The 20657-nt window shown below is 42.6% G+C and overlaps 1 protein-coding gene across 1 annotated transcript; it reads right to left on the bottom strand.

Moving 5' to 3' along the window:
- Positions 1 to 2011: 2011 nt before the first annotated feature.
- On the bottom strand, positions 2012 to 20199 carry cldn19 (claudin 19). The gene is made up of 5 exons (XM_039010279.1): positions 19250 to 20199; positions 7399 to 7563; positions 6632 to 6716; positions 6361 to 6507; positions 2012 to 3223 (listed from the first exon to the last, which is right to left on the bottom strand). The coding sequence occupies exons 1-5, from the start codon at positions 19470 to 19472 to the stop codon at positions 3175 to 3177; spliced, it is 669 nt and encodes a 222-aa protein (XP_038866207.1). The 5' UTR covers positions 19473 to 20199; the 3' UTR covers positions 2012 to 3174.
- Between the last annotated feature and the right edge of the window lie 458 nt (positions 20200 to 20657).

The following is a 20657-nucleotide window of genomic DNA, read 5'->3' on the forward strand; positions in this document are numbered from 1 at the left end:
TCTAACAATACACAACAATACACACAAATCTAAAAGTAAAATAATGGAATTAAGAAATATAGAAATATTATGATGAGCAATGTCGGAGTGGCATTAACATCAATACAGTAGAAAATAATACAGTATATACCTATGAAATGAGTATGTAAAGCAGTATGTAAACATTATTAAAGTGACTAATGTTCCATGTCTATGTATATAGGGCTGCAGCCTCCAAGGTGCAGGGTTGAGTAACCGGGTGGTTGCCGGCTAGTGATGGCTATTTAACAGTCTGATGGCCTTGAGATAGAAGCTGTTTTTCAGTCTCTCGGTCCCAGCTTTGATGCACCTGTACTGACCTCGCCTTCTGGATGATAGTTGAGTGAACAGGCAGTGTCTCGGGTGGTTGTTGTCATGATCTTGTTGGTCTTCCTGTGACATCGGGTGCTGTAGGTGTCTGGGAGGGCAGGTAGTTTGCCCTCGGTGATGAGTTGGGCAGACCGCACCACCCTCTGGAGAGCCCTGTGGTTGTGGGCGGTGCAGTTGCCGTACCAGGCGATGATACAGCCCGACAGGATGCTCTCAATTGTGCATCTGTAAAAGTTTGTGAGGGTCTTAGGGGCCAAGCCAAAGTTCTTCAGCCTCCTTCTTTGTCAGTCTGTATGAGTGGACCATTTCAGATCGTCATCGTCAGTGATGTGTACACCGAGGAACTTGAAGCTTTCCATCTTCTCCACTGCGGTCCCATCAATGTGGATAGGGGTGTGCTCCCTCTGCTTTTTAGGGGTGTGCTCCCTCTGCTTTTTAGGGGTGTGCTCCCTCTGCTTTTTAGGGGTGTGCTCCCTCTGCTTTTTAGGGGTGTGCTCCCTCTGCTTTTTAGGGGTGTGCTCCCTCTGCTTTTTCCTGAAGTCCACAATCAGCTCCTTTATTTTGTTGACGTTGAGGGAGAGATCATTTTCACATACATAAAAGAACAAAACAGCCACTCCTAGAATACAGTGGAAGTTGATATAGAAAATCATTTTTATCATTTAAAGAAAATCATGTTTCAGTAATACTTTCTTTATCAGGCTGTTTAAATAATCTACAACTCAAAGTCTCTTAAAGGAGAGCCAGTCTCCAGCACATCTCAGGTGTGTGTGAGATTTCACATTCATACTCTGCCCCCACTAACCCCCACTGATCTCTGTGCTTACATATCTGGATTCAGTCTAGTGCTGTGGGTTGGTACAGGCTGTAACTCTGTCACTATATTTGGATGGTCTCTTATAGATTGTTTGTTGATCCATAATCCATCCAGAAACTGTCTGTTAGATGTAGTGTACAATATGACTCTGTTTACTACCGTACCCTCATCCTTCTTCCCTAATCCCAGAAAAGTCAATCATGTCCTTGAATGTCTTGATAAAGGGCGACTTGACTGAAAGATTGTTACAGAAATTCATTGCAGAGATAAATGTGTGTGGGAGTCATTTTTATCATTGATGATAACCGAGAGATGAATATATGTGGTGGTCGTGCATGTTAACTGAGAATGACTCTCAGAGCTACTGAGGCAGAACTGGAATTCCACCGTCTGCAATTACTGAACGACGGGGAGCAGGAGAGGTATTTGGGGTGGGAGAGAGAAAGTGGGAGAGGTGAAAGAGAGGGAGGTTGAAAAGGAGGGGTAAGGAGGTTTGAAATCATATCTGAACCCCAGGAGGAGGCCTTCGTCTGCCCGTACACTCCTGACTCGTACTACTCTCTGTGTGTGTGTGTGTGTGTGTGTGTGTGCGTGCGTGCGTGCGTGCGTGCGTGCGTGCGTGCGTGCGTGCGTGCGTGCGTGCGTGCGTGCGTGCGTGCGTGTTTGATGGTGGTGATGGTGTATGTGTGCGTGCGTGCGTGTTTGATGGTGGTGATGGTGTATGTGTGTGCGTGCGTGTTTGATGGTGGTGATGGTGTATGTGTGTGTGTGTGTGTGTGTGTGTTTGATGGTGGTGATGGTGTATGTGTGCCAAACAAAGCATGAACACAAAGTTTTTATGCGCTTACTTTATTCTAAAAGAAACATACATGAGTATACTTCAAAAGAAATGATACATCAAATAATAATAGTGAATATTAGATGAAGAAAATGCATGGTAAATAAATGTAGGCAACAGAAAAGCACGTTTGACCTGATTACATTCAGCAAACTGTCCGTTACTAAGTACAGTACCTGTACAGGAGACGGTGCTTTCAGCACCCGGAGTACAGAACAATTTGCCGTAGTCAATAACAAAACACATCTTCCATCCACACTAAATCATATTGGCACGTAACTAAATCGAATGCATGTATAATAATATCCTCAATCTGGGCTACTGTACATGTACTTCTTCCAAACAGTCTCACAACTTTTACAAAGCGTGCCATCGCTCTCATCAGTTAGGGACATTTAGGAATCTCTCTGTCTGTTGTTTTCTAAGTGGTATACTAGCTACAGTACAGTACATATTCATGTTCAGAGATACAACTACATGCAACAGTTTGTCTGAATGGTACATTTCATGCAAGAGAAAAGACATGTCCACGGATACGTTTTACAATATGTCCATATAGGATGTGACACTGTGGGATCCGTGTATAACAGTCAAAAACATACACACAAACACACATGTTATAAGGCACTGCAGTAGAGAATATGTAGTAGAAAGGCTGGAGGTGGTGGTGTATACATCTGGGCACTTCTGTATTCTATGTTCTATAAACACCCCCTAATGACTTCCTCTCCCAGAAACTAAAGACAGACTACAGACAGAAAGAATTACAGATTCAGGTTCACCATCTTTCAATTATCCAAATAGCAGTTATTTGTCATGTGTGAGCACAAATAATACCTGTGCAGAATACCATTTAATATTGCTTGTGTACAAAACTGATTCTAAAATACATTGACAAACATTTAACACATGGGCATCTTTAAGAATGATACAGTACTAGCTACCCATTAGGGTTGGTCTGCAGATGTATTCAGTGTATTCTGGATTTATTTTGTTTGCTTTCTGAAAGTGTCTTTTCTATTGAAAGTGTCTTGTCTGCTTATGTTTTCTATTGAGAGTGTCTTGTCTGCTTCTGTTTTCTTTGAGAGAGTGTCTTGTCTGTTTGTGTTAGACAGTGTCTTGCCTGTTGCCAAAAATCTAACACATCGTGGGGCCAAAGGAGTCACCCAAACTACAAGTATTCCTCCTTTTTCTCTGGTGGGGAATGTTTAACATTTGGTCTGCAATTTAAAAGAAAAAACATGTTTCAGTAAATGTACACTTGTATACTCAGAGAACAAAACCAAAATGCACATTTCTAACAACCCAGAAATCACAGGATATTAGTGAAGCAGAAATCAACGTAAAATAATGACACGACAAGTCTCACGTGTTCAGTTAAAGTCCAGTCAATAAAAGATAAAAGGATATCATGGACTTTCTAGTAAAGGGTTCACAGGTTGAAATACAGTGAAATACCGCCCCTCTAGTTGTAAAGGGGGGGGGGGGGTCTAACCACCTAACCACACTTCTCCTTTAAGAGTCTATATTTACAAACAGGCTCAGGGAGTGGGAGAAGGGAAGAAGCAATCTCTTAAAGGGGTGGCGGACATTGTGTCGACCCTTAATATCAGACACTGATAAGGAGCAGACATTTAGGAATGGGGTATGGGGTTGGAGGGAGGGAGAGAGGAAGAGGCGGAGGGGGAGAGACAAATACTATAGCGGAGAGACAAAGGTCCAAATTTTGAATCTAGGAAGGAACAGGGAAAGGGGAGACAGTGAGTGGAACTCGGACAGTCCTGGGGGACAGGCAGGGTTTGGTCAGTCAGGGAAACTAGTCTCACTCAACAACTCTGCCCTGAATTAGGGAAGAGAAGAAGACAGGCAGAGAAGAACAGCATTAGAGGAGAGGAGACGAGAGGGGAGAGAGAGATACACATCAAGACCGCACCGTTTCACCGTTACAGGAAGCTCTCTGGTATTAGTGAGTGAATGAGTGCTTGATATTACATGCTAGGTAAGGAAAAATGAGAAGAGATGCTAGCTATCCAGGCTGCACTAGATGTGAAGAGGTGCATGGTAGTTAGGCTGCGCTAGCTCTGTGGTTAGTTACTGAGTGAAGATGGTTGAAGTGTTTTTGAAAGAGAAAGGTTGTTGATCCTAAATAAAGGGTTAAGGATGGAGAAATTGGTGGATGCTGATGAGTCACAGCACACAGATCATTTGTAATGTCATTTGTTCTATGGCATGGAATTGATCAGATATTATGTCCAAATGTGTTGGGTTTATGATGGTTGATTTTGTTTTGTTTTTATGTTTTATGTTTTTATTCTTAATAAAAGCCAATAAAGGGCCATGTTTTATAAACCAAAAAGCAGGGTGTTAGACACATAACCTTTCCAGGTTTCCAACTAGTTGCCGAACCCTTCTCTTACATTGAATAAAGACACTGGTCGTGTTGAAACCAGAAACGTGTTAATCTGACAGCTAGCAACTCTTGGTTTACTGTTGACATACACCTATTCATTTGAGGTTTGGGAGTTGAGGTCTTTAATAAGAAACGTTTCTGGAGAATATTGTTGATGGTGGTTCAGCATTTAATTGTTCATTTTGAAAACACTTAAACATATTTAAAAGCAATGAAAATAAGAAAAAAGTCATGGCTAGTAAGTAAACTAGCTGTTTCAGATCAGTAAGACCTACTTTAGGTGCACACAAAGTTACAAAAAAACATAACAAATATTTATTTATTTTCTTTTAGCTAGTTCAGTCACATTTGTAAATTGGTAATGACTCTTAGAGGACATCTGTTGTTGACAGGCTTGTAATGGTCAACCCCCCCCTCTTTCATTTAGCAGAAGTGTAGGAGGTCCTTCAGGCCTATGTACCCTCATTCTGAGTACAATGGATCACTCCATACACAAGGACTTTACTAAGGAGAGGGGCCAGATGACCAGAAAACGGGGGGCATGGAACAGTTCTTATAAAAGTTGGAGGTTCTGTTATCGGAGGCACGATTAACCAACCCTTTTACCCAAAGGAATTATGATCAAGAGCGATGAAGAGTCAGAGTTGTGGGTGGTGGATTCAAGCAGAGAAATGCGTGGGTTAAGTTGGAGTTCAGGAGGTCTAGATGGCCTGAGCAGAGGCTCAGTGAGTGACTGAAAGTGCAGTATTTTAGCATAGAATAGAGTAGTATAAAATAGAATTTCAATGTCCATTGAAAATGTATGTTTTCTTTGAGAGTATTTGCCTATAGAGCACACAAGGAATAAAACCATGAGTTTAACTGAATCTGACGGGTTTTATAACAGTCGGTTTATATAAGAGGTCAGCCAGTAGTCCTTAGCTTATGCAGTCTCTGAGGTATAGAACATGTGGATGATGGATATTGGGTAGACTTGCACGGATGTGTTAACAAATGAAACGTGATGTTAAGGCATGCAATGACCGGTGTCTCTCTCTCGTTAAAACAACATTTATTTTAAATCACATATTTGACTCTTTTCTGTATATCTGATTCGAACTGATGACATCGTAAAATGCTGTTTATCCAAACCGTATCAAAATAGCTCAGAGAAGATTTTCTGTTCAATTCGGAATGTCAGCCCTGTATGATGTCATCAACTATATTCGATTGTAATGTTAAAATTTGTTAGAAGACACAAAGCAACACACACATAGACACAGCTCCAACCAGGAAGTATAGGACATGCTAACCAAAACCACAAAATTGTTTTATTTTTCTATGATCGTATTTGTCCCACAATTTACCGTCAGGCATTCTGCCATAAAAAAATTCCTATGTCTCCTCTGCACAGTAATTACTTTGGCAATACTTTATTGGTTCTGTTTTGCTTGATTCACTTATATAATAAAGTACAAAAATGTAATTATCTTAGGGTCAAATTCAGGAGACTTCCCATATCTGTTAAGTTACGTTTAATGACTTTTAAGCCACATGCCAGATTTGATGAACATAAAACGCTTTAAAAGGATAATTGAGCAAAATCACCATCCTCTCAATGACATGTATTGCAATAAAATATAAACGTTTCAGCTCAAGAATATGTTCCATAGAATAAATTGCAATATGTAATGTCATTATAAAAGCCTCTGAATTCCTAAAAGTTTCTAAAATCCAAAGGTGGAGACTGTGCTTGTGTGTGTGTGTGTGTGTGTGTGTGTGTGTGTGTGTGTGTGTGTGTGTGTCTGTGTGTGTGTGTGTGTGTGTGTGTGTGTGTGTGTGTGTGTGTGTGTGCGCGCAAGTGTTTGTGAGCTTTACACATCAGTTAAAGAGAAAAGGGGGAGGAGCAAAGTGTGGCCTCTACTCTCTGTTTGAGTGGCTGCTGGGAGGGGGCGGGTTTACACGTACTCCCTGGCTGTGGATGGTTGTGATTGGCGGTAGTACTGCTGCCCTCGCCTCTCCTCATTGGAGCAGGAGCAGCACAGGAAGGATCCACCCAAAACCGCCAAGCTGGCCGCCGCCCATCCCACAAACAGGGCTGACCCAAACTCATACCTGCAGTGTAAATGGTCAAATCTGTCTTTAATATCATTTTTTACAGTACTATTAGACATGTTATCTATTACTCAGAGATAAACTGAGTGGTAGATACAGTGTGTGACCAGTGTGATAGGGTTACCTGGCATTGACCGGCGTGTTTGGGTTGAAGAAATGATAGGACACCTGAGTGGCATACCAGGACACGGACACCAGCGTACACAGACCTGCAGAGAGAGGAAGAGAGAAAGAGAGAGAGGAGGGGGGCGCAACATCACATTATGAATCTAAACAAGAACATACACACACGTACTCACACACACACACACACACACACACACACACACACACACACACACACACACACACACACACACACACACACACACACACACACACACACACACACACAGTGCAGCAGTAAAAGCACTCTGTGTAATGACTCTAAGGTTGTTATTCTCTCTGTCAGGCTCATGGTTGTCTCTGAGGTCAGGGAGCTAATGTGTCCAAAATCACCACTTCCTGTTTACAGCTGGGACCCTTATTACCCAGAAGACCACTGGTGAGAGTTTCTGATCAGAGGAATGCAAGACATGAGCCCTGAAAGACTGGTTCCACTCAAACAGTAAATGTGAGAGTAAGATAGTGAAAACTTATAAATTATAGAGATAACAAGCTCTAACTTGGGGAGTGGTACTTCACCAGTATATATTTTCTAATAGCCGATTAAGTTGTGGGTGTTGAGGTGGTTAAAAAAACAGCAAGCTACACAGTATAGTGGTCACATGACTAGCATTACACAGTGGAAATCAGTGTTATCATGCAGGTGCCCACACCCTTGCTCCAGAGTTCTGTTTGTTTCCTTAATCACATGACAGTCACGTGATGGTCACCTGATAGTGGTCTCACCTGCGAGTAGAAAGAGGGCTCCTCCAGACACAGCGATGAGCCCCTTGGAGGCGGGGTTATTGTCGCCCACCTTAGTGCACTTCATCCCCACCACACTCACTATCATTCCTATGAAGCCCAGCAGCACGGACACCACCATAAGAGCACGACACGTCTGGATGTGAACTGTGGAGAGAGGGGGAGGGGTGAGAGAAGACAAAATAATAGATGAAGGCAGAGAGATGGGAGAAGAGGTGAGAGGAGAAAAGAAAATAGGGGAAACATGAGGGGGGTATGAGGAGAGCGAGAGAGCAGGCAGAAAATAGAAGGGTGGGGTGGTAGCAGGGAGAGAAACAAGTGTTGAGAGGGTCAAGGGAATGGCAGAAAGAGGGGAAGAGAGAGGACAACAGAATGGGTATGTTAGGGCAGTTGTACTCGGCTTCAGATGGCAAGGAGATCAGACAGTCTACAGGGTACAAACAGAATATCTACACAGCCTGGTATATTTATATAGAATATCTACATACAGCCTGGTATATATATATAGAATGTCTACACACAGCCTGGTATATTAATATAGAATATCTACACACAGCCTGGCATATATTCTATATATCTACACACAGCCTGGTATATATATACAGTTGAAGTCGGAAGTTTACATGCACTTAGGTTGGAGTCATTAAAACTCGTTTTTCAACCACTCCACAAATTTCTTGTTAACAAACTATAGTTTTGGCAAGTCGGTTAGGACATCTACTTTGTGCATGACACAAGTAATTTTTCCAACAATTGTTTACAGACAGATTATTTCACTTATAATTCACCGTATCACAATTCCAGTGGGTCAGAGGTTTACATACACTAAGTTGACTGTGCCTTTAAACAGCTTGGAAAATTCCAGAAAATGATGCATGGCTTTAGAAGCTTCTGATAGGCTAATTGACATCATTTGAGTGAATTAGAGGTGTACCTGTGGATGTATTTCAAGGCCTACCTTCAAACTCAGTGCCACTTTGCTTGACATAATGAGAAAATCAAAAGAAATCAGCCAGGACCTCAGAAAAAAATTGTAGACCTCCACAAGTCTGATTCATCCTTGGGAGAAATTTCCAAACAACTGAAGGTACCACGTTCATCTGTACAAACAATAGTATGCAAGTATAAACACCATGGGACCAATCAGCCGTCATACCGCTCAGGAAGGAGACACGTTCTGTCTCCTAGAGATGAACGTACTTTGGTGCGAAAAGTGCAAATCAATCCCAGAACAACAGCAAAGGACCTTGTGAAGATGCTGGAGGAAACAGGTACGCTGGCCACGTCCAGCGCCAGAGCCGCCACCGTGGAGAGACGCCCACCCAGACCCTCCCCTATAGGTTCAGGTTTTGGGGCCGGAGTCCGCATCTTGGGGGGGGGGGGGGGGGGTACTGTCACGTTCCTGACCTTATTTCCTTGGTTTAGTCTTTGTTTAGTTGGTCAGGACGTGAGCTGGGTGGGTGTAGTCTATGTTTTGTGTTTCTATGTTGGGTTTGTTGTTCCTTCATCCCAGGAAGAAAACCGTTACAGTACAAACGTATATATAGCCACAGTAAAACGAGTCCTATGTCGACATAACCTGAAAAGCCGCTCAGCAAGGAAGAAGCCACTGCTCCAAAACCGCCATTAAAAAGCCAGACTACGGTTTGCAACTGCACATGGGGACAAAGATCGAACTTTTTGGAGAAATGTCCTCTGGTCTGATGAAACAAAAATAAAACTGTTAGGCCCTAATGACCATCATTATGTTTGGAGGATAAAGGGGGATGTTTGCAAGCCGAAGAACACCATCCCAACCGTGAAGCACGGGGGTGGCAGCATCATGTTATGGGGTGCTTTGCTGCAGGAGGGACTGGTGCACTTCCCAAAATAGATGGCATCATGAGGCAGGAAAATGATGTGGATATATTGAAGCAACATCTCAAGACATCCGTCAGGGATTTAAAGTTATATATAAAATATCTACACAGCCTGGTATATATATATAAAATATCTACACTGCCTGGTATATATATAAATATCTACACAGCCTGGTATATATATATATATATAATATCTATACACGGCCTGGTATATATATATAATATCTACACATATTAAATGTCTAGATCTCTCATGGGTTAAATTGGGGCAGAACAGGAGTGTCACGCCCTGGCCTTAGTTATCTTTGTTTTCTTTATTATTTTAGGTCAGGGTGTGACATGGGGGATGTTTGTGTGTTTTTGTCTCGTATAGGGTGTTTGTATTGTATAGGGGATTTTTGTAGATTTCATGGGGTTGTGTTCAGTGTAGGTGTTTATGTATGTCTATGGTTGCCTGGATTGGTTCTCAATTAGAGACAGCTGTCATTAGTTGTCTCTGATTGAGAGCCATATTTAGGCAGCCATAGGCATTAGGTAGGTTGTGGGTAATTGTCTATGTTTGACGTTAGTAGCGTGTGTCTGCACTTTCGTTTGTAGCTTCACGGTCGTTTGTTGTTTTTGTTTAGTGTGTATTAGTGTTCGTGTTCATTTTCATCTTCTCAAATAAAAGAAGATGTATCTATATCACGCTGCGCCTTGGTCCTCTCTTTCACCCGAAGACGATCGTGACAAGGAGTGGAACAGAGATTTCTGTGCAAAACATCATTGGAAAAGCAACCAATCAAAACACAACCACCTTGTAAATCAATATGAAATCATAATTCAACTTCTTAATAACTTCTTGACTCACGGATCCCTTTAGCGGGATCATTTTCACCAACAACCGCTGAATTGCAGAGCGCCAAATACAAAAAGAATTTCTACAAATATTTATAACCATGAAATCACAAGTGCAATATAGCAAAACACAGCTTAGCTTGTTGTTAATCCACCTGTCGTGTCAGATTTTGAAAATATGCTTTACAGCGAAAGCAATCCAAGCGTTTGTGTGAGTTTATCGATCACTAGACAAAACATTAAGAACACCTAGCAGCCATGTAGATTGGTCACGAAAGCCAGAAAAGCAATAAAATTAATCGCTTACCTTTGATGATCTTCGGATGTTTGCACTCACGAGACTCCCAGTTACACAATAAATGTTCCTTTTGTTCGATAAAGATAATTTTTATATAAAAAAAACTCCATTTGTTTGGCGCGTTATGTTCAGTATTCCACAGCCTTAGGCAGGTCATCAAGGCTTGACGAATAGTATCCGTAAAGTTCGTAGAAACATGTCAAACGTTTTTAATAATCAATCCTCAGGTTGTTTTTAACATGAATAATCGATAATATTTCAACCGGACTGTAAACTATTCAATACTGGAGAGAAAGAAAATGTCGAGCAAAGAGTGTCGCGCGCATCAACTAATGGAGGGACATCCGTGTATCCACTGACGCGTTTTGATAAATCTCGCTAATTTTTCAAAATAAAAGCTTGAAACTATGTCAAAAGACTGTTCACACCCTGAGGAAGCCACAGGAAAAGGAATCTGGTTGATATCCTTTTAAATGGACGAAAGGCAGGCAATGGAACAGTGATTTTTCAAAATAAGAGTCACTTCCTGATTGGATTTCCTCAGGTTTTTGCCTGCAAAATCAGTTCTGTTATACTCACAGACAATATTTTGACAGTTTTAGAAACTTTAGAGTGTTTTCTATCCTACTATGTCAATGAATGCATATTCTAGCATCTGGACCTGAGAAATAGGCAGCTTACAATGGGAACATTGTTTTTCCAAACATAAAAATTCTGCCCCATAGCTTCAAGAGGTTTTAAGAAAATGTAACTTTTTATCACAAAACTGGAGACAACAAAAATACACATTATCCTCCTCTCTATTCGTTCTCCCTCTCTCATACTATCTGCCTCTTTCTTTCTCTCTTATCTCCTTATTGTTTTCTGTCTTTCTATCTTTCTATCTCGCTCTCTCTCCCTCTCTTCTCTTTAAGAACTCATTATGTTTCCCACTTCCATGGTACAAAATGGGATAATAACATCAGTCTTAGACTTAACTGTCCCACTCAGTCATTCAAAACCAAACCACAGGGGTTTCACCGCTCAGTTTTCCATGGATAACACACACATAACTCAGTGGGCGGGACATTTTACATATTTACTCACTCACACACCCACACACACAAATACATAAACATACAGACACATTCTGTAGGAGGAAACGACGTGCACACAGAAACATACATACTCATTTTCTGTCACACACACACTGTAGGAGGGCCCGTGTTACATGTTTCACACAGTGGGATTAGTGTGGCTTTGTCACAAAGCGGGATTGTTTTCACAGGGCTGTCGCCACGGTGATCAGACACTGCGGCCTGCAACACACACTCACACAGCAGCCCTGACAACAGAGACTACACTAACAGAATGTGAAAAAAACACCAGTACAACACTAATACTGCGTTAATGCACTCACCAAGAACTTACAAACTGCAGACACTACACCAGGTTCACAGCTCAATGTTAGATCAACACGTGCATTAACCATGAATACAGCAACACATATCTGCACCATAAATTACACATTTCTACAGTGTTGCCAACAAATGAAACTACAACAATATATAAAGACTACATTCATTTGCCACTAGTAGACCCCTTTCAATCCCTAAACATCACCCCTAACAACACACAAGACAACAGACTGTAAAATCACAGCTACTGCCAAGAACAGACAGCGCAAAACTACAATTATTTACATTTTAGTCATTCAGCAGATCAAATTACTATAGAATAGAATAGAATAGGAGAACTACATAGTAACATTGAATACTGACACTGACAGTGTGAGAAAATGTATGTAAAATACAACTGAGAACAATAGCCTTTCCAACAAACTTAAGTCATAATTTACATCGATGGGAAAACACACTCACACATTCATAGTTTAGCAATGAATCACATCTTAGAACCTGACTTGAAAGGGCTAGTGATGGGCAGATGGCCTTTGAACTTAGATTTATGTGTGGCAGGATCTGCTTGAAGGAGAATTTTAATGGTTTATGAGAGAAAGAGGTTTTATTTTCTCTTTCTCCATTCTCTCTTTCATCCAGTGTGTGGGGAGTTTGGGCTGGCCGTACAAGGCACCACTCTGATCAACAAACTAATAGAGGAGTCAAGGACGTGTGTGTGTTCCTCCCACTATACTCTACCCTGTGTCAAGGCTGGTAGGCACAAGCTGTATGTGTGTGTGTGTGTGTGTGTGTGTGTGTGTGTGTGTGTGTGTGTGTGTGTGTGTGTGTGTGTGTGTGTGTGTGTGTGTGTGTGTGTGTGTGTGTGTGTGTGTGTGTGTGTGTGTGTGTGTGTGTGTGTGTGTGTGTGTGGATGTGTGGATGTGTGTGTGTGGATGTGAATGTGAATGTGTGGATATGGACGATGGAAATTGTCCTTTGTGGGATGACTTGGGACTTCATACGTAACAATGGTTTGCCCATTCCATTAAAACAGAAAAACATTCAAACAACTACCTTCCTTCTATTAATGTCAATGTCAGTGTGACACAAGCTTTGTGGAATAGTGTAGAATAAGCTTAGGGGCACTGATATATGGATCATGATTGTCATGTGAGCCTTCAGCCTTAGAAGCATATTTGACATCTACAGCACAAAGGGCCATAGCAGCACTCCTGTCCAGTAGGAGGGGAACAAAACACAAATGAAATAGCTATAGACAGAGAGAGAGAGAGAGATACTGGAGAGAGAGACAGCGAACTACTGGAAAGAGAGAGAGAGAGAGAGATACTGGAGAGAGAGACAGTGAACTACTGGAAAGAGAGAGAGAGAGATATACTGGAGAGAGAGACAGCGAACTACTGGAGAGAGAGAGAGAGAGAGATACTGGAGAGAGAGAGACTACATTGCTGCCTGCCATAAGACGAGGGACAGTGTCTGACAGACCAATCAACCTGCACATGTCCTCTACTGTATGCTTATTGTTATTGTTCAATGTATGGTTATTTTGACCCTTGGTTATTGTTGTTACTGTTGTCCCGTTGACAATTTTGAGTCTTATTATTTTCATATTGTAAATATCAAAAGTAAGCTTTGGCAATATGTACATTGTTACGTCAACTACTAGAGAGAGAGAGAGAAAGAGAGAGAGGGATACTGGATAGAGAGACAGCGAACTACTGGAGAGAGAGAGAGAGAGAGAGAGAGAGAGAGAGAGAGAGAGAGAGAGAGAGAGAGAGAGAGAGAGAGAGAGAGAGAGAGAGAGAGAGAGAGAGAGAGAGAGAGAGAGAGAGAGAGAGAGAGAGAGAGAGAGAGAGAGAGAGAGAGAGAGAGAGAGAGAGAGAGAGAGTGAGAGATACTGGATAGAGAGACAGCTAACTACTGGAGAGAGAAAGAGAGAGAGAGAGACAGCAAACTACTGGAGAGAGATAGGTACTGGAGAGAGAGACAGACAGAGAGGGATACTGGATAGAGAGACAGCGAACTGCTGGAGAGAGAGAGAGAGAGACAGCGAACTACTGGAGAGAGAGAGAGAGAGAGAGAGAGCAAACTACTAGAGAGAGAGAGAGAGAGAGAGAGCGAGAGAGAGACAGTAAACTACTGGAGATAGAGAGAGAAAGAGAGAGAGAGAGAGAGAGAGAGAGAGAGAGAGAGAGAGAGAGAGAGAGAGAGAGAGAGAGAGAGAGAGAGAGAGAGAGAGAGAGAGAGAGAGAGAGAGAGAGAGAGAGAGATACAGAGACAGCAAACTACTGGAGAGAGAGAGAAAGAGAGAGAGAGAGAGAGAGATACAGAGAGATACAGAGACAGCAAACTACTGGAGAGAGAGAGAAAGAGAGAGGGAGAGAGAGGGAGAGGGAGAGGGAGAGGGAGAGGGAGAGGGAGAGAGGGAGAGGGAGAGAGAGAGAGAGAGAGAGAGAGAGGGAGATGAACAATGTGTGCACATACATAGCTGCTACTATCTCTACTGATGACCTCACAATAGCCAGCAGGATAACAGGGGATGAGAGCATGGTGCGATGGGAGGGGGGGCATCAGACCATCCACCATCTCATCAGCCTGTGTGGGCTGGTGGTCAGATATTCCACTGTAATATCCAGAGCTGTAGAGAGTTCAAACTATCCCTCCATGTTGCCACTAAACATTCTTTGACAGTGCAAATGTTTACCTAGAAAATACTGTAAGTATCGTTGATGTCAGTATTGATGTCATTGTGCCAATATGGAGTCTCCTGCCCAGGTTATTCTAAATCTCCGACCACACCATAGTTTGTGTATTCATTAGACTGTAGGAGAGAGTGCTCTACGACTTGGACAGTATTTAACACTAAGCTGTCAAGAAAAGAGAACCCTCTATGATGTTCACCTCAAAAGGATACCCTGGTCCTGAAACCTGGCAAAAACAGTTCCACTCATCTAACAGTAGTACAGTAACCTAGCTGTACAGTGCTTCATCTTCCCCAGAGCCAGATAGAGAGAGTTTGGCCATTATTCTGTCATCCAAAAAGCATGATGTCACAATGACATAACATGATTCCATGGCAGCCATTTTAGTATCTCCTGGAAAATGTTGACACATGAATGATTGAACAGAAGCAGCAATGTGGCATCCATCTCTGAAGTTGGCTAAAATGTACCTACAGTTGAAGTCGGGAGTTTACATACACCTTAGCCAAATACATTTAAACTCAGTTTTTCACAATTCCTGACATTTAATCAGAGTAAAAATTCCCTGTCTTAGGTCAGTTAGAATCACCGCTTTATTTTAAGAATGTGAAATGTCAGAATAATAGTAGAGAGAATGATTTATTTCAGCTTTAATTTCTTTCATCACATTCCCAGTTGGTCAGAAGTAAACATACACTCAATTAGTATTTGGTAGCATTGCCTTTACATTGTTTAACTTGGGTCCAACGTTTTGGGTAGCCTTCCACAAGCTTCCCACAATAAGTTGGGTGAATTTTGGCCCATTCCTCCTGACAGAGCTGGTGTAACTGAGTCAGGTTTGTAGGCCTCCTTGCTCGCACACAATTTTTCAGTTCTGCCCAAAAATGTTCTATTGGATTGAGGTCAGGGCTTTGTGATGGCCACTCCAATACCTTGACTTTGTTGTCCTTAAGCCATTTTTCCACAACTTTGGAAGTATGCTTGGGGTCATTGTCCATTTAGAAGACCCATTTGCGACCAAGCTTTAACTTCCTGACTGATGTCTTGAGATGTTGCTTCAATATATCCACATAATTTTCCTCCCTTATGATGCCATCTATTTTGGGAAGTGTCCAGTCCCTCCTGCAGCAAAGCACCCCCACAACATGATGCTGCCACCACCGTGCTTCACGGTTGGGATGGTGTTCTTCAGCCTGCAAGCGTCCCCCTTTTTCCTCCAAACATAACGATGGTCATTAGGGCCAAACAGTTTTATTTTTGTTTCATCAGACCAGAGGACATTTCTCCAAAAAGTACGATCTTTGTCCCCATGTGCAGTTGCAAACCGTAGTCTGGCTATTTAATGCCGGTTTTGGAGCAGTGGCTTCTTCCTTGCTGAGCAGCCTTTCAGGTTATGTTGATTTAGGACTCATTTTACTTTGGATATAGATGCTTTCGTACCTGTTTCCTCCAGCATCTTCACAATGTCCTTTACTGTTGTTCTGGGATTGATTTTCACTTTTCGCACCAAAGTATGTTCATTTCTAGGAGACAGAACGCGTCTCCTTCCTGAGCGGTATGACGGCTGCGTGGTCCCATGGTGTTTATACTTGCGTACTTTTGTTTGTACAGATGAACGTGGTACCTTCAGGCATTTGGAAATTGCTCCCAAGGATGAATCAGACTTGTGGAGGTCTTTTCTGAGGTCTTGGCTGATTTCTTCTGATTTTCCCATGATGTCAAGCGAAGAGGCACTGAGTTTGAAGGTAGGCCTTGAAATACATCCACAGGTACACCTCCAATTGACTCAAATTATGTCATTTAGCCTATCAAAAGCTTCTAAAGCCATGACATAATTTTCTGGAATTTTCCAAGCTGTTTAAAGGCACAGTCAACTTAGTGTATGTAAACTTCTGACCCACTGGAATTGTGATACAGTGAATTATAAGTTAAATAATCTGTCTGTAAACAATTGTTGGGAAAGTGACTTGTGTCATGCACAAAGTAGATGTCCTAACCAACTTGCCAAAACTATAGTTTGTTAACAAGAACTTTGTGGAGTGGTTGAAAAATGAGTTTTAATGACTCCAACCTAAGTGTATGTAAACTTTCGACTTCAACTGTATATTGTTTTATGACCCTGTTGTGTCCTGTATAGCACCAGTGCTTGTGTGGTATTGTACACTGCCTAGTGCAGTACAGAGGTTTCATTCACTGCAGAGCCCAGAGAACTGAGAGCTTCGGTGGGTTGTGACCAATACCAGGCAGTATCTGCCTCTGAGACTCTGAGACAGCAACAAGTAGAAGAACTGTTCCTTCAGCACCACTGTTCAGACTATAGTGAAACAAAGCAGGATAAGACAGTGTAGAAAACCTCAAGATACTTCAGGAACTGTTCTGTCTGTACAGGGAGTAGTATCCTTATTTTTATCCTTCTAGTGTCCAGATCTTGTCATAAGTCTCTCTGTACAGTTTCTCACAGCTTCGATATGTTTACATTGTCACAAGTTTTGAAAATGAATTGCCTTTTTAAGGGCAATTAATCAGAATCTAAAAAAAAGTCCATCAGTTTCCACTGCAGTGCTTTGGTGCACTCCAACAACACAGTCTGGTGAACAATTAGTCCTCATTACATGTTCCTCATGCTGTGTAGTGAAGGAGAAGGGTTCATTTAGCACAATATGAAAAGCACCTGCAGGAACTGCCACTGAAACCTTGATACTATGTATTTCTGTCTCTAAGACCCTTACATGGAGATTGGACCAGGCCATGTGACACACACACACACACACACACACACACACACACACACACACACACACACACACACACACACACACACACACACACACACACACACACACACACACACACACACACACACACACACACACACACACATGCTTGAGCACACATACGCACACTTTGCATCCAAGACCAGTACTGAGTCTGAACATACCATAACAGGAAGAGATGTTGGTAAGACCATGAGTTCACTCAACAGTGGAAAAGAGTGAGTACGTGCCAAATGGTAAAGTTCGGTGATTTAATCTCTTAGCCTGGCACAGCCAGAAGAGGACCCCTCATAGCCTGGCTCCTCTCTAGGTTTCTTCCTAGGTTCTGGCCTTTCTAAGGAGTTTTTCCTAGCCACTGTGCTTTTACACCTGCATTGCTTTCTGTTTGGGGTTTTATGCTGGGTTTCTGTACAGCACTTTGTGACAACAGCTGATGTAAGAAGGGCTTAAAACATTTATTTGATTGATTGAAATTTGATTGGTTACCTGACCTACACTCAACAACATGCCTTGCTTGACCAGACAGCAACAAGTATCTGAAGTCATGCTAGTATTACACGGGGTAAACTTTTCAAAAGTTGGTACCAAAGTGTGTTATGCTGTTTGCTCTCACTCGCTCGTTTTCCACTCACACAAACACACACACAGGGTGTGTTAGGGCCAGACAGAAACAATGTGTGTGTGTGGGGAAGACAGAGCACATTCTGAGAATATCTCTGATGTTTGGCTCAACACTGGGCTTTTCTTCTCCAAACAACCACTATTCATCACAGGGACAATACTCTGTTTTTATTACTCCGATGAGCAAAGGAGACCAAGCTCGAGCTCACCCCTCGCAGAAAATGTTTTGATATAATGAATTGCACAGCGGCCAAACGTTAGCCTGATTTGTTGTTTTGGGGCGGTGTGGGTCACAGGGATTAACCGTGTTTCTTAATAAAACTAAAACAAAAACAGAAAACTCCAAAGGGCGTAAACCATTCTGATTTACAGACAAATTATTTGACCAAGTCCTCCCCCTGTAGCTTTTCATTGCCCTAATCAGTGGAGAGAATAGACGGGTGAATTTATGTAATCTGCCTGCCATTAATTATGAGTCAGTAGGTCTATGCTAAACAGATTGGAGATGCCAGGAACCTCATATTCAGGGCTAATTTATGCCTGAACCCCACATTCCTCTCCCCCTCTCTCCCTCTCTCCCTCTCTCCCTCTCTCTCTCCCACTCTCTCTTTCTTTCTCGCTTCCTCTCCCTCTCTCTCTCTTTCTCTCCCTCTACCTCTTTCTCTCTTTCTCACCCCTCCCTCCCTCCCTCCCGCCCTCCCTCCCTACCTCCCTACCTCCCTACCTCCCTCCCTCCCTCCCTCCCTCTCCTAATTAAACCAACAGCAGCACTTTTTATCTAATAGATTTATGCCTGACTTTAATGTGTTCCAGACAGTTGGATTAGTTAGATTGTTTAATGAATTGTTTATGCATTCAGTTGCTGAATCATACAAATTGGCAAATTGATAATTTGATCATGATGTTTCTTCAAACACTTCCCTCTATAAATCAGCCCAGTTAATGGCCCGTGTTGGGAATTGGGTAAACAGATCTGTTATGAGAGAATAAGGCATCTCATAATGACCAACTCCAGATACACAACTGTCCATAAACAGGCATCTAAGACTGCATTCAAACTATGGCAGTGTGATATATATATATATATATATATATAGAGAGAGAGAGAGAGAGAGAGAGAGAGAGAGAGAGAGAGAGAGAGAGAGAGAGAGAGAGAGAGAGAGAGAGAGAGAGAGAGAGAGAGAGAGAGAGAGAGAGAGAGAGAGAGAGAGAGAGAGAGAGAGAGAGAGAGAGAGGATTTGTTCAATGATGCAATGCTGGGGCAGGGAAAGAGAGAGAAAAATATAGAAAGACAGATAATGACAGGTCACACGTGTAGGAGTGATCGTTACGATGTCCTACTCACCGTCCAGTGACAGCATGGAGTCAAACACCTTGCACTGCACCTGTCCTGTACTCTGGGAGGCACAGCTCATCCACAGGCCCTCATAGAGCCCGACGGCCGTGATGATGGCGTCGCCCGCGTACGAAGACTGCTTCCACTGGGGCAGAGCCGTGGTGGAGATGATGCCTATCCAACCACCCAGCGCCAGGAAGTAACCCAGTAACTGGAATCCTGAGTTTGCCATCCTGTATTTTTGTCTATCTGTTATTGTCTGTCTCTAGCTTTGTTTTTCTCTTGCTTACTCTCTGGTTCCTTCTTGTTCTTTCTTTCTAAATGTATAGCTTTCTTTCCTTTTTATTTATCTGTCCTCTTTCTGTCCTCCTTTTCTTTGGCTACTATTTTGTCCTCTTCAGAACACTTGAAGCAGTCTCGTAACACAGTGTTTCCACACACAGGTAATACTGTTGGCAGAGTGAAACACAGAACTCCCCCAAACTGTTTCTCAGAGCTCCCGTTGTCTCTCAGAGCCACAGAACCAAAAGTCAAGCACCCCTTTACAGACAATCCAGATTTCAGCACTACCACAGGCACTCTCTCAGTGGTCTCTTTCGTTTCTCTTTCTTCCTCTGGTCTCCTTTCTGGTCACTGTCCGCTCTCTCTGAGCATCTCCTTCTCTCTGCTCTCTCTCACACATCTGGCGTTCTCCTCTCTCTCTCTTTCGCGCTCTCTATCTCTGTCTCGCTCTCTCTCTCTCTCGCTCTTTCTCTCTGTTTATTTCTCTTTCTCCTGTTGGAGGTGTGTATGTCCGGGTCTTGAGGTTGACCAGACTGCTCTTTCCTTGTTGTCTGGGGTGATCAGGTCGTCAGGCTCGGTCACTACGCTCACTAGGCTTCCTCAGATACTGCATGGTTTCTCCTGACTCTCTATCTCTCTCTTTCTTTCACCAACACTCTTTCCATCTGCTCCGCACTTCGAGGGCTGAACAAGGGATTAGAGAAAAAAAAATGAAAAAGTTTATGTACACAAAAAGCCCCTAACAGGCTGGGCACAGAGGCGTCGAGAGCTGAGCTCTGATTGGCTCCTTCAGTGTTCTAGGAACGCCCAATGGGAAGGGGAGAGGAGAGGGGGCAGGATGGGGGTAAGGGGGGTCTAGGGAAAGCGAGCAAGCACGAGAGAGAGAGAGAGAGAGAGAGAGAGAGAGAGAGAGAGAGAGAGAGAGAGAGAGAGAGAGAGAGAGAGAGAGAGAGAGAGAGAGATTATACTGAGTGGAGTTCAGAGGTAAAGCAAAACCACACAAAACTCTCTTTCCAAGCCAGAAGACCTCCCATAGCAGTCAAACCCAAAGCATCACAACTTTATAGCAATGCCTGTAGACTTTCTCTGTTCTCAACCTCCATTACACAATATAATTTATATTAAGGAAAGTCTA

Source organism: Salvelinus namaycush, chromosome 2 (assembly GCF_016432855.1).
Source record: "Salvelinus namaycush isolate Seneca chromosome 2, SaNama_1.0, whole genome shotgun sequence".
NCBI lineage: Eukaryota > Metazoa > Chordata > Actinopteri > Salmoniformes > Salmonidae > Salvelinus > Salvelinus namaycush.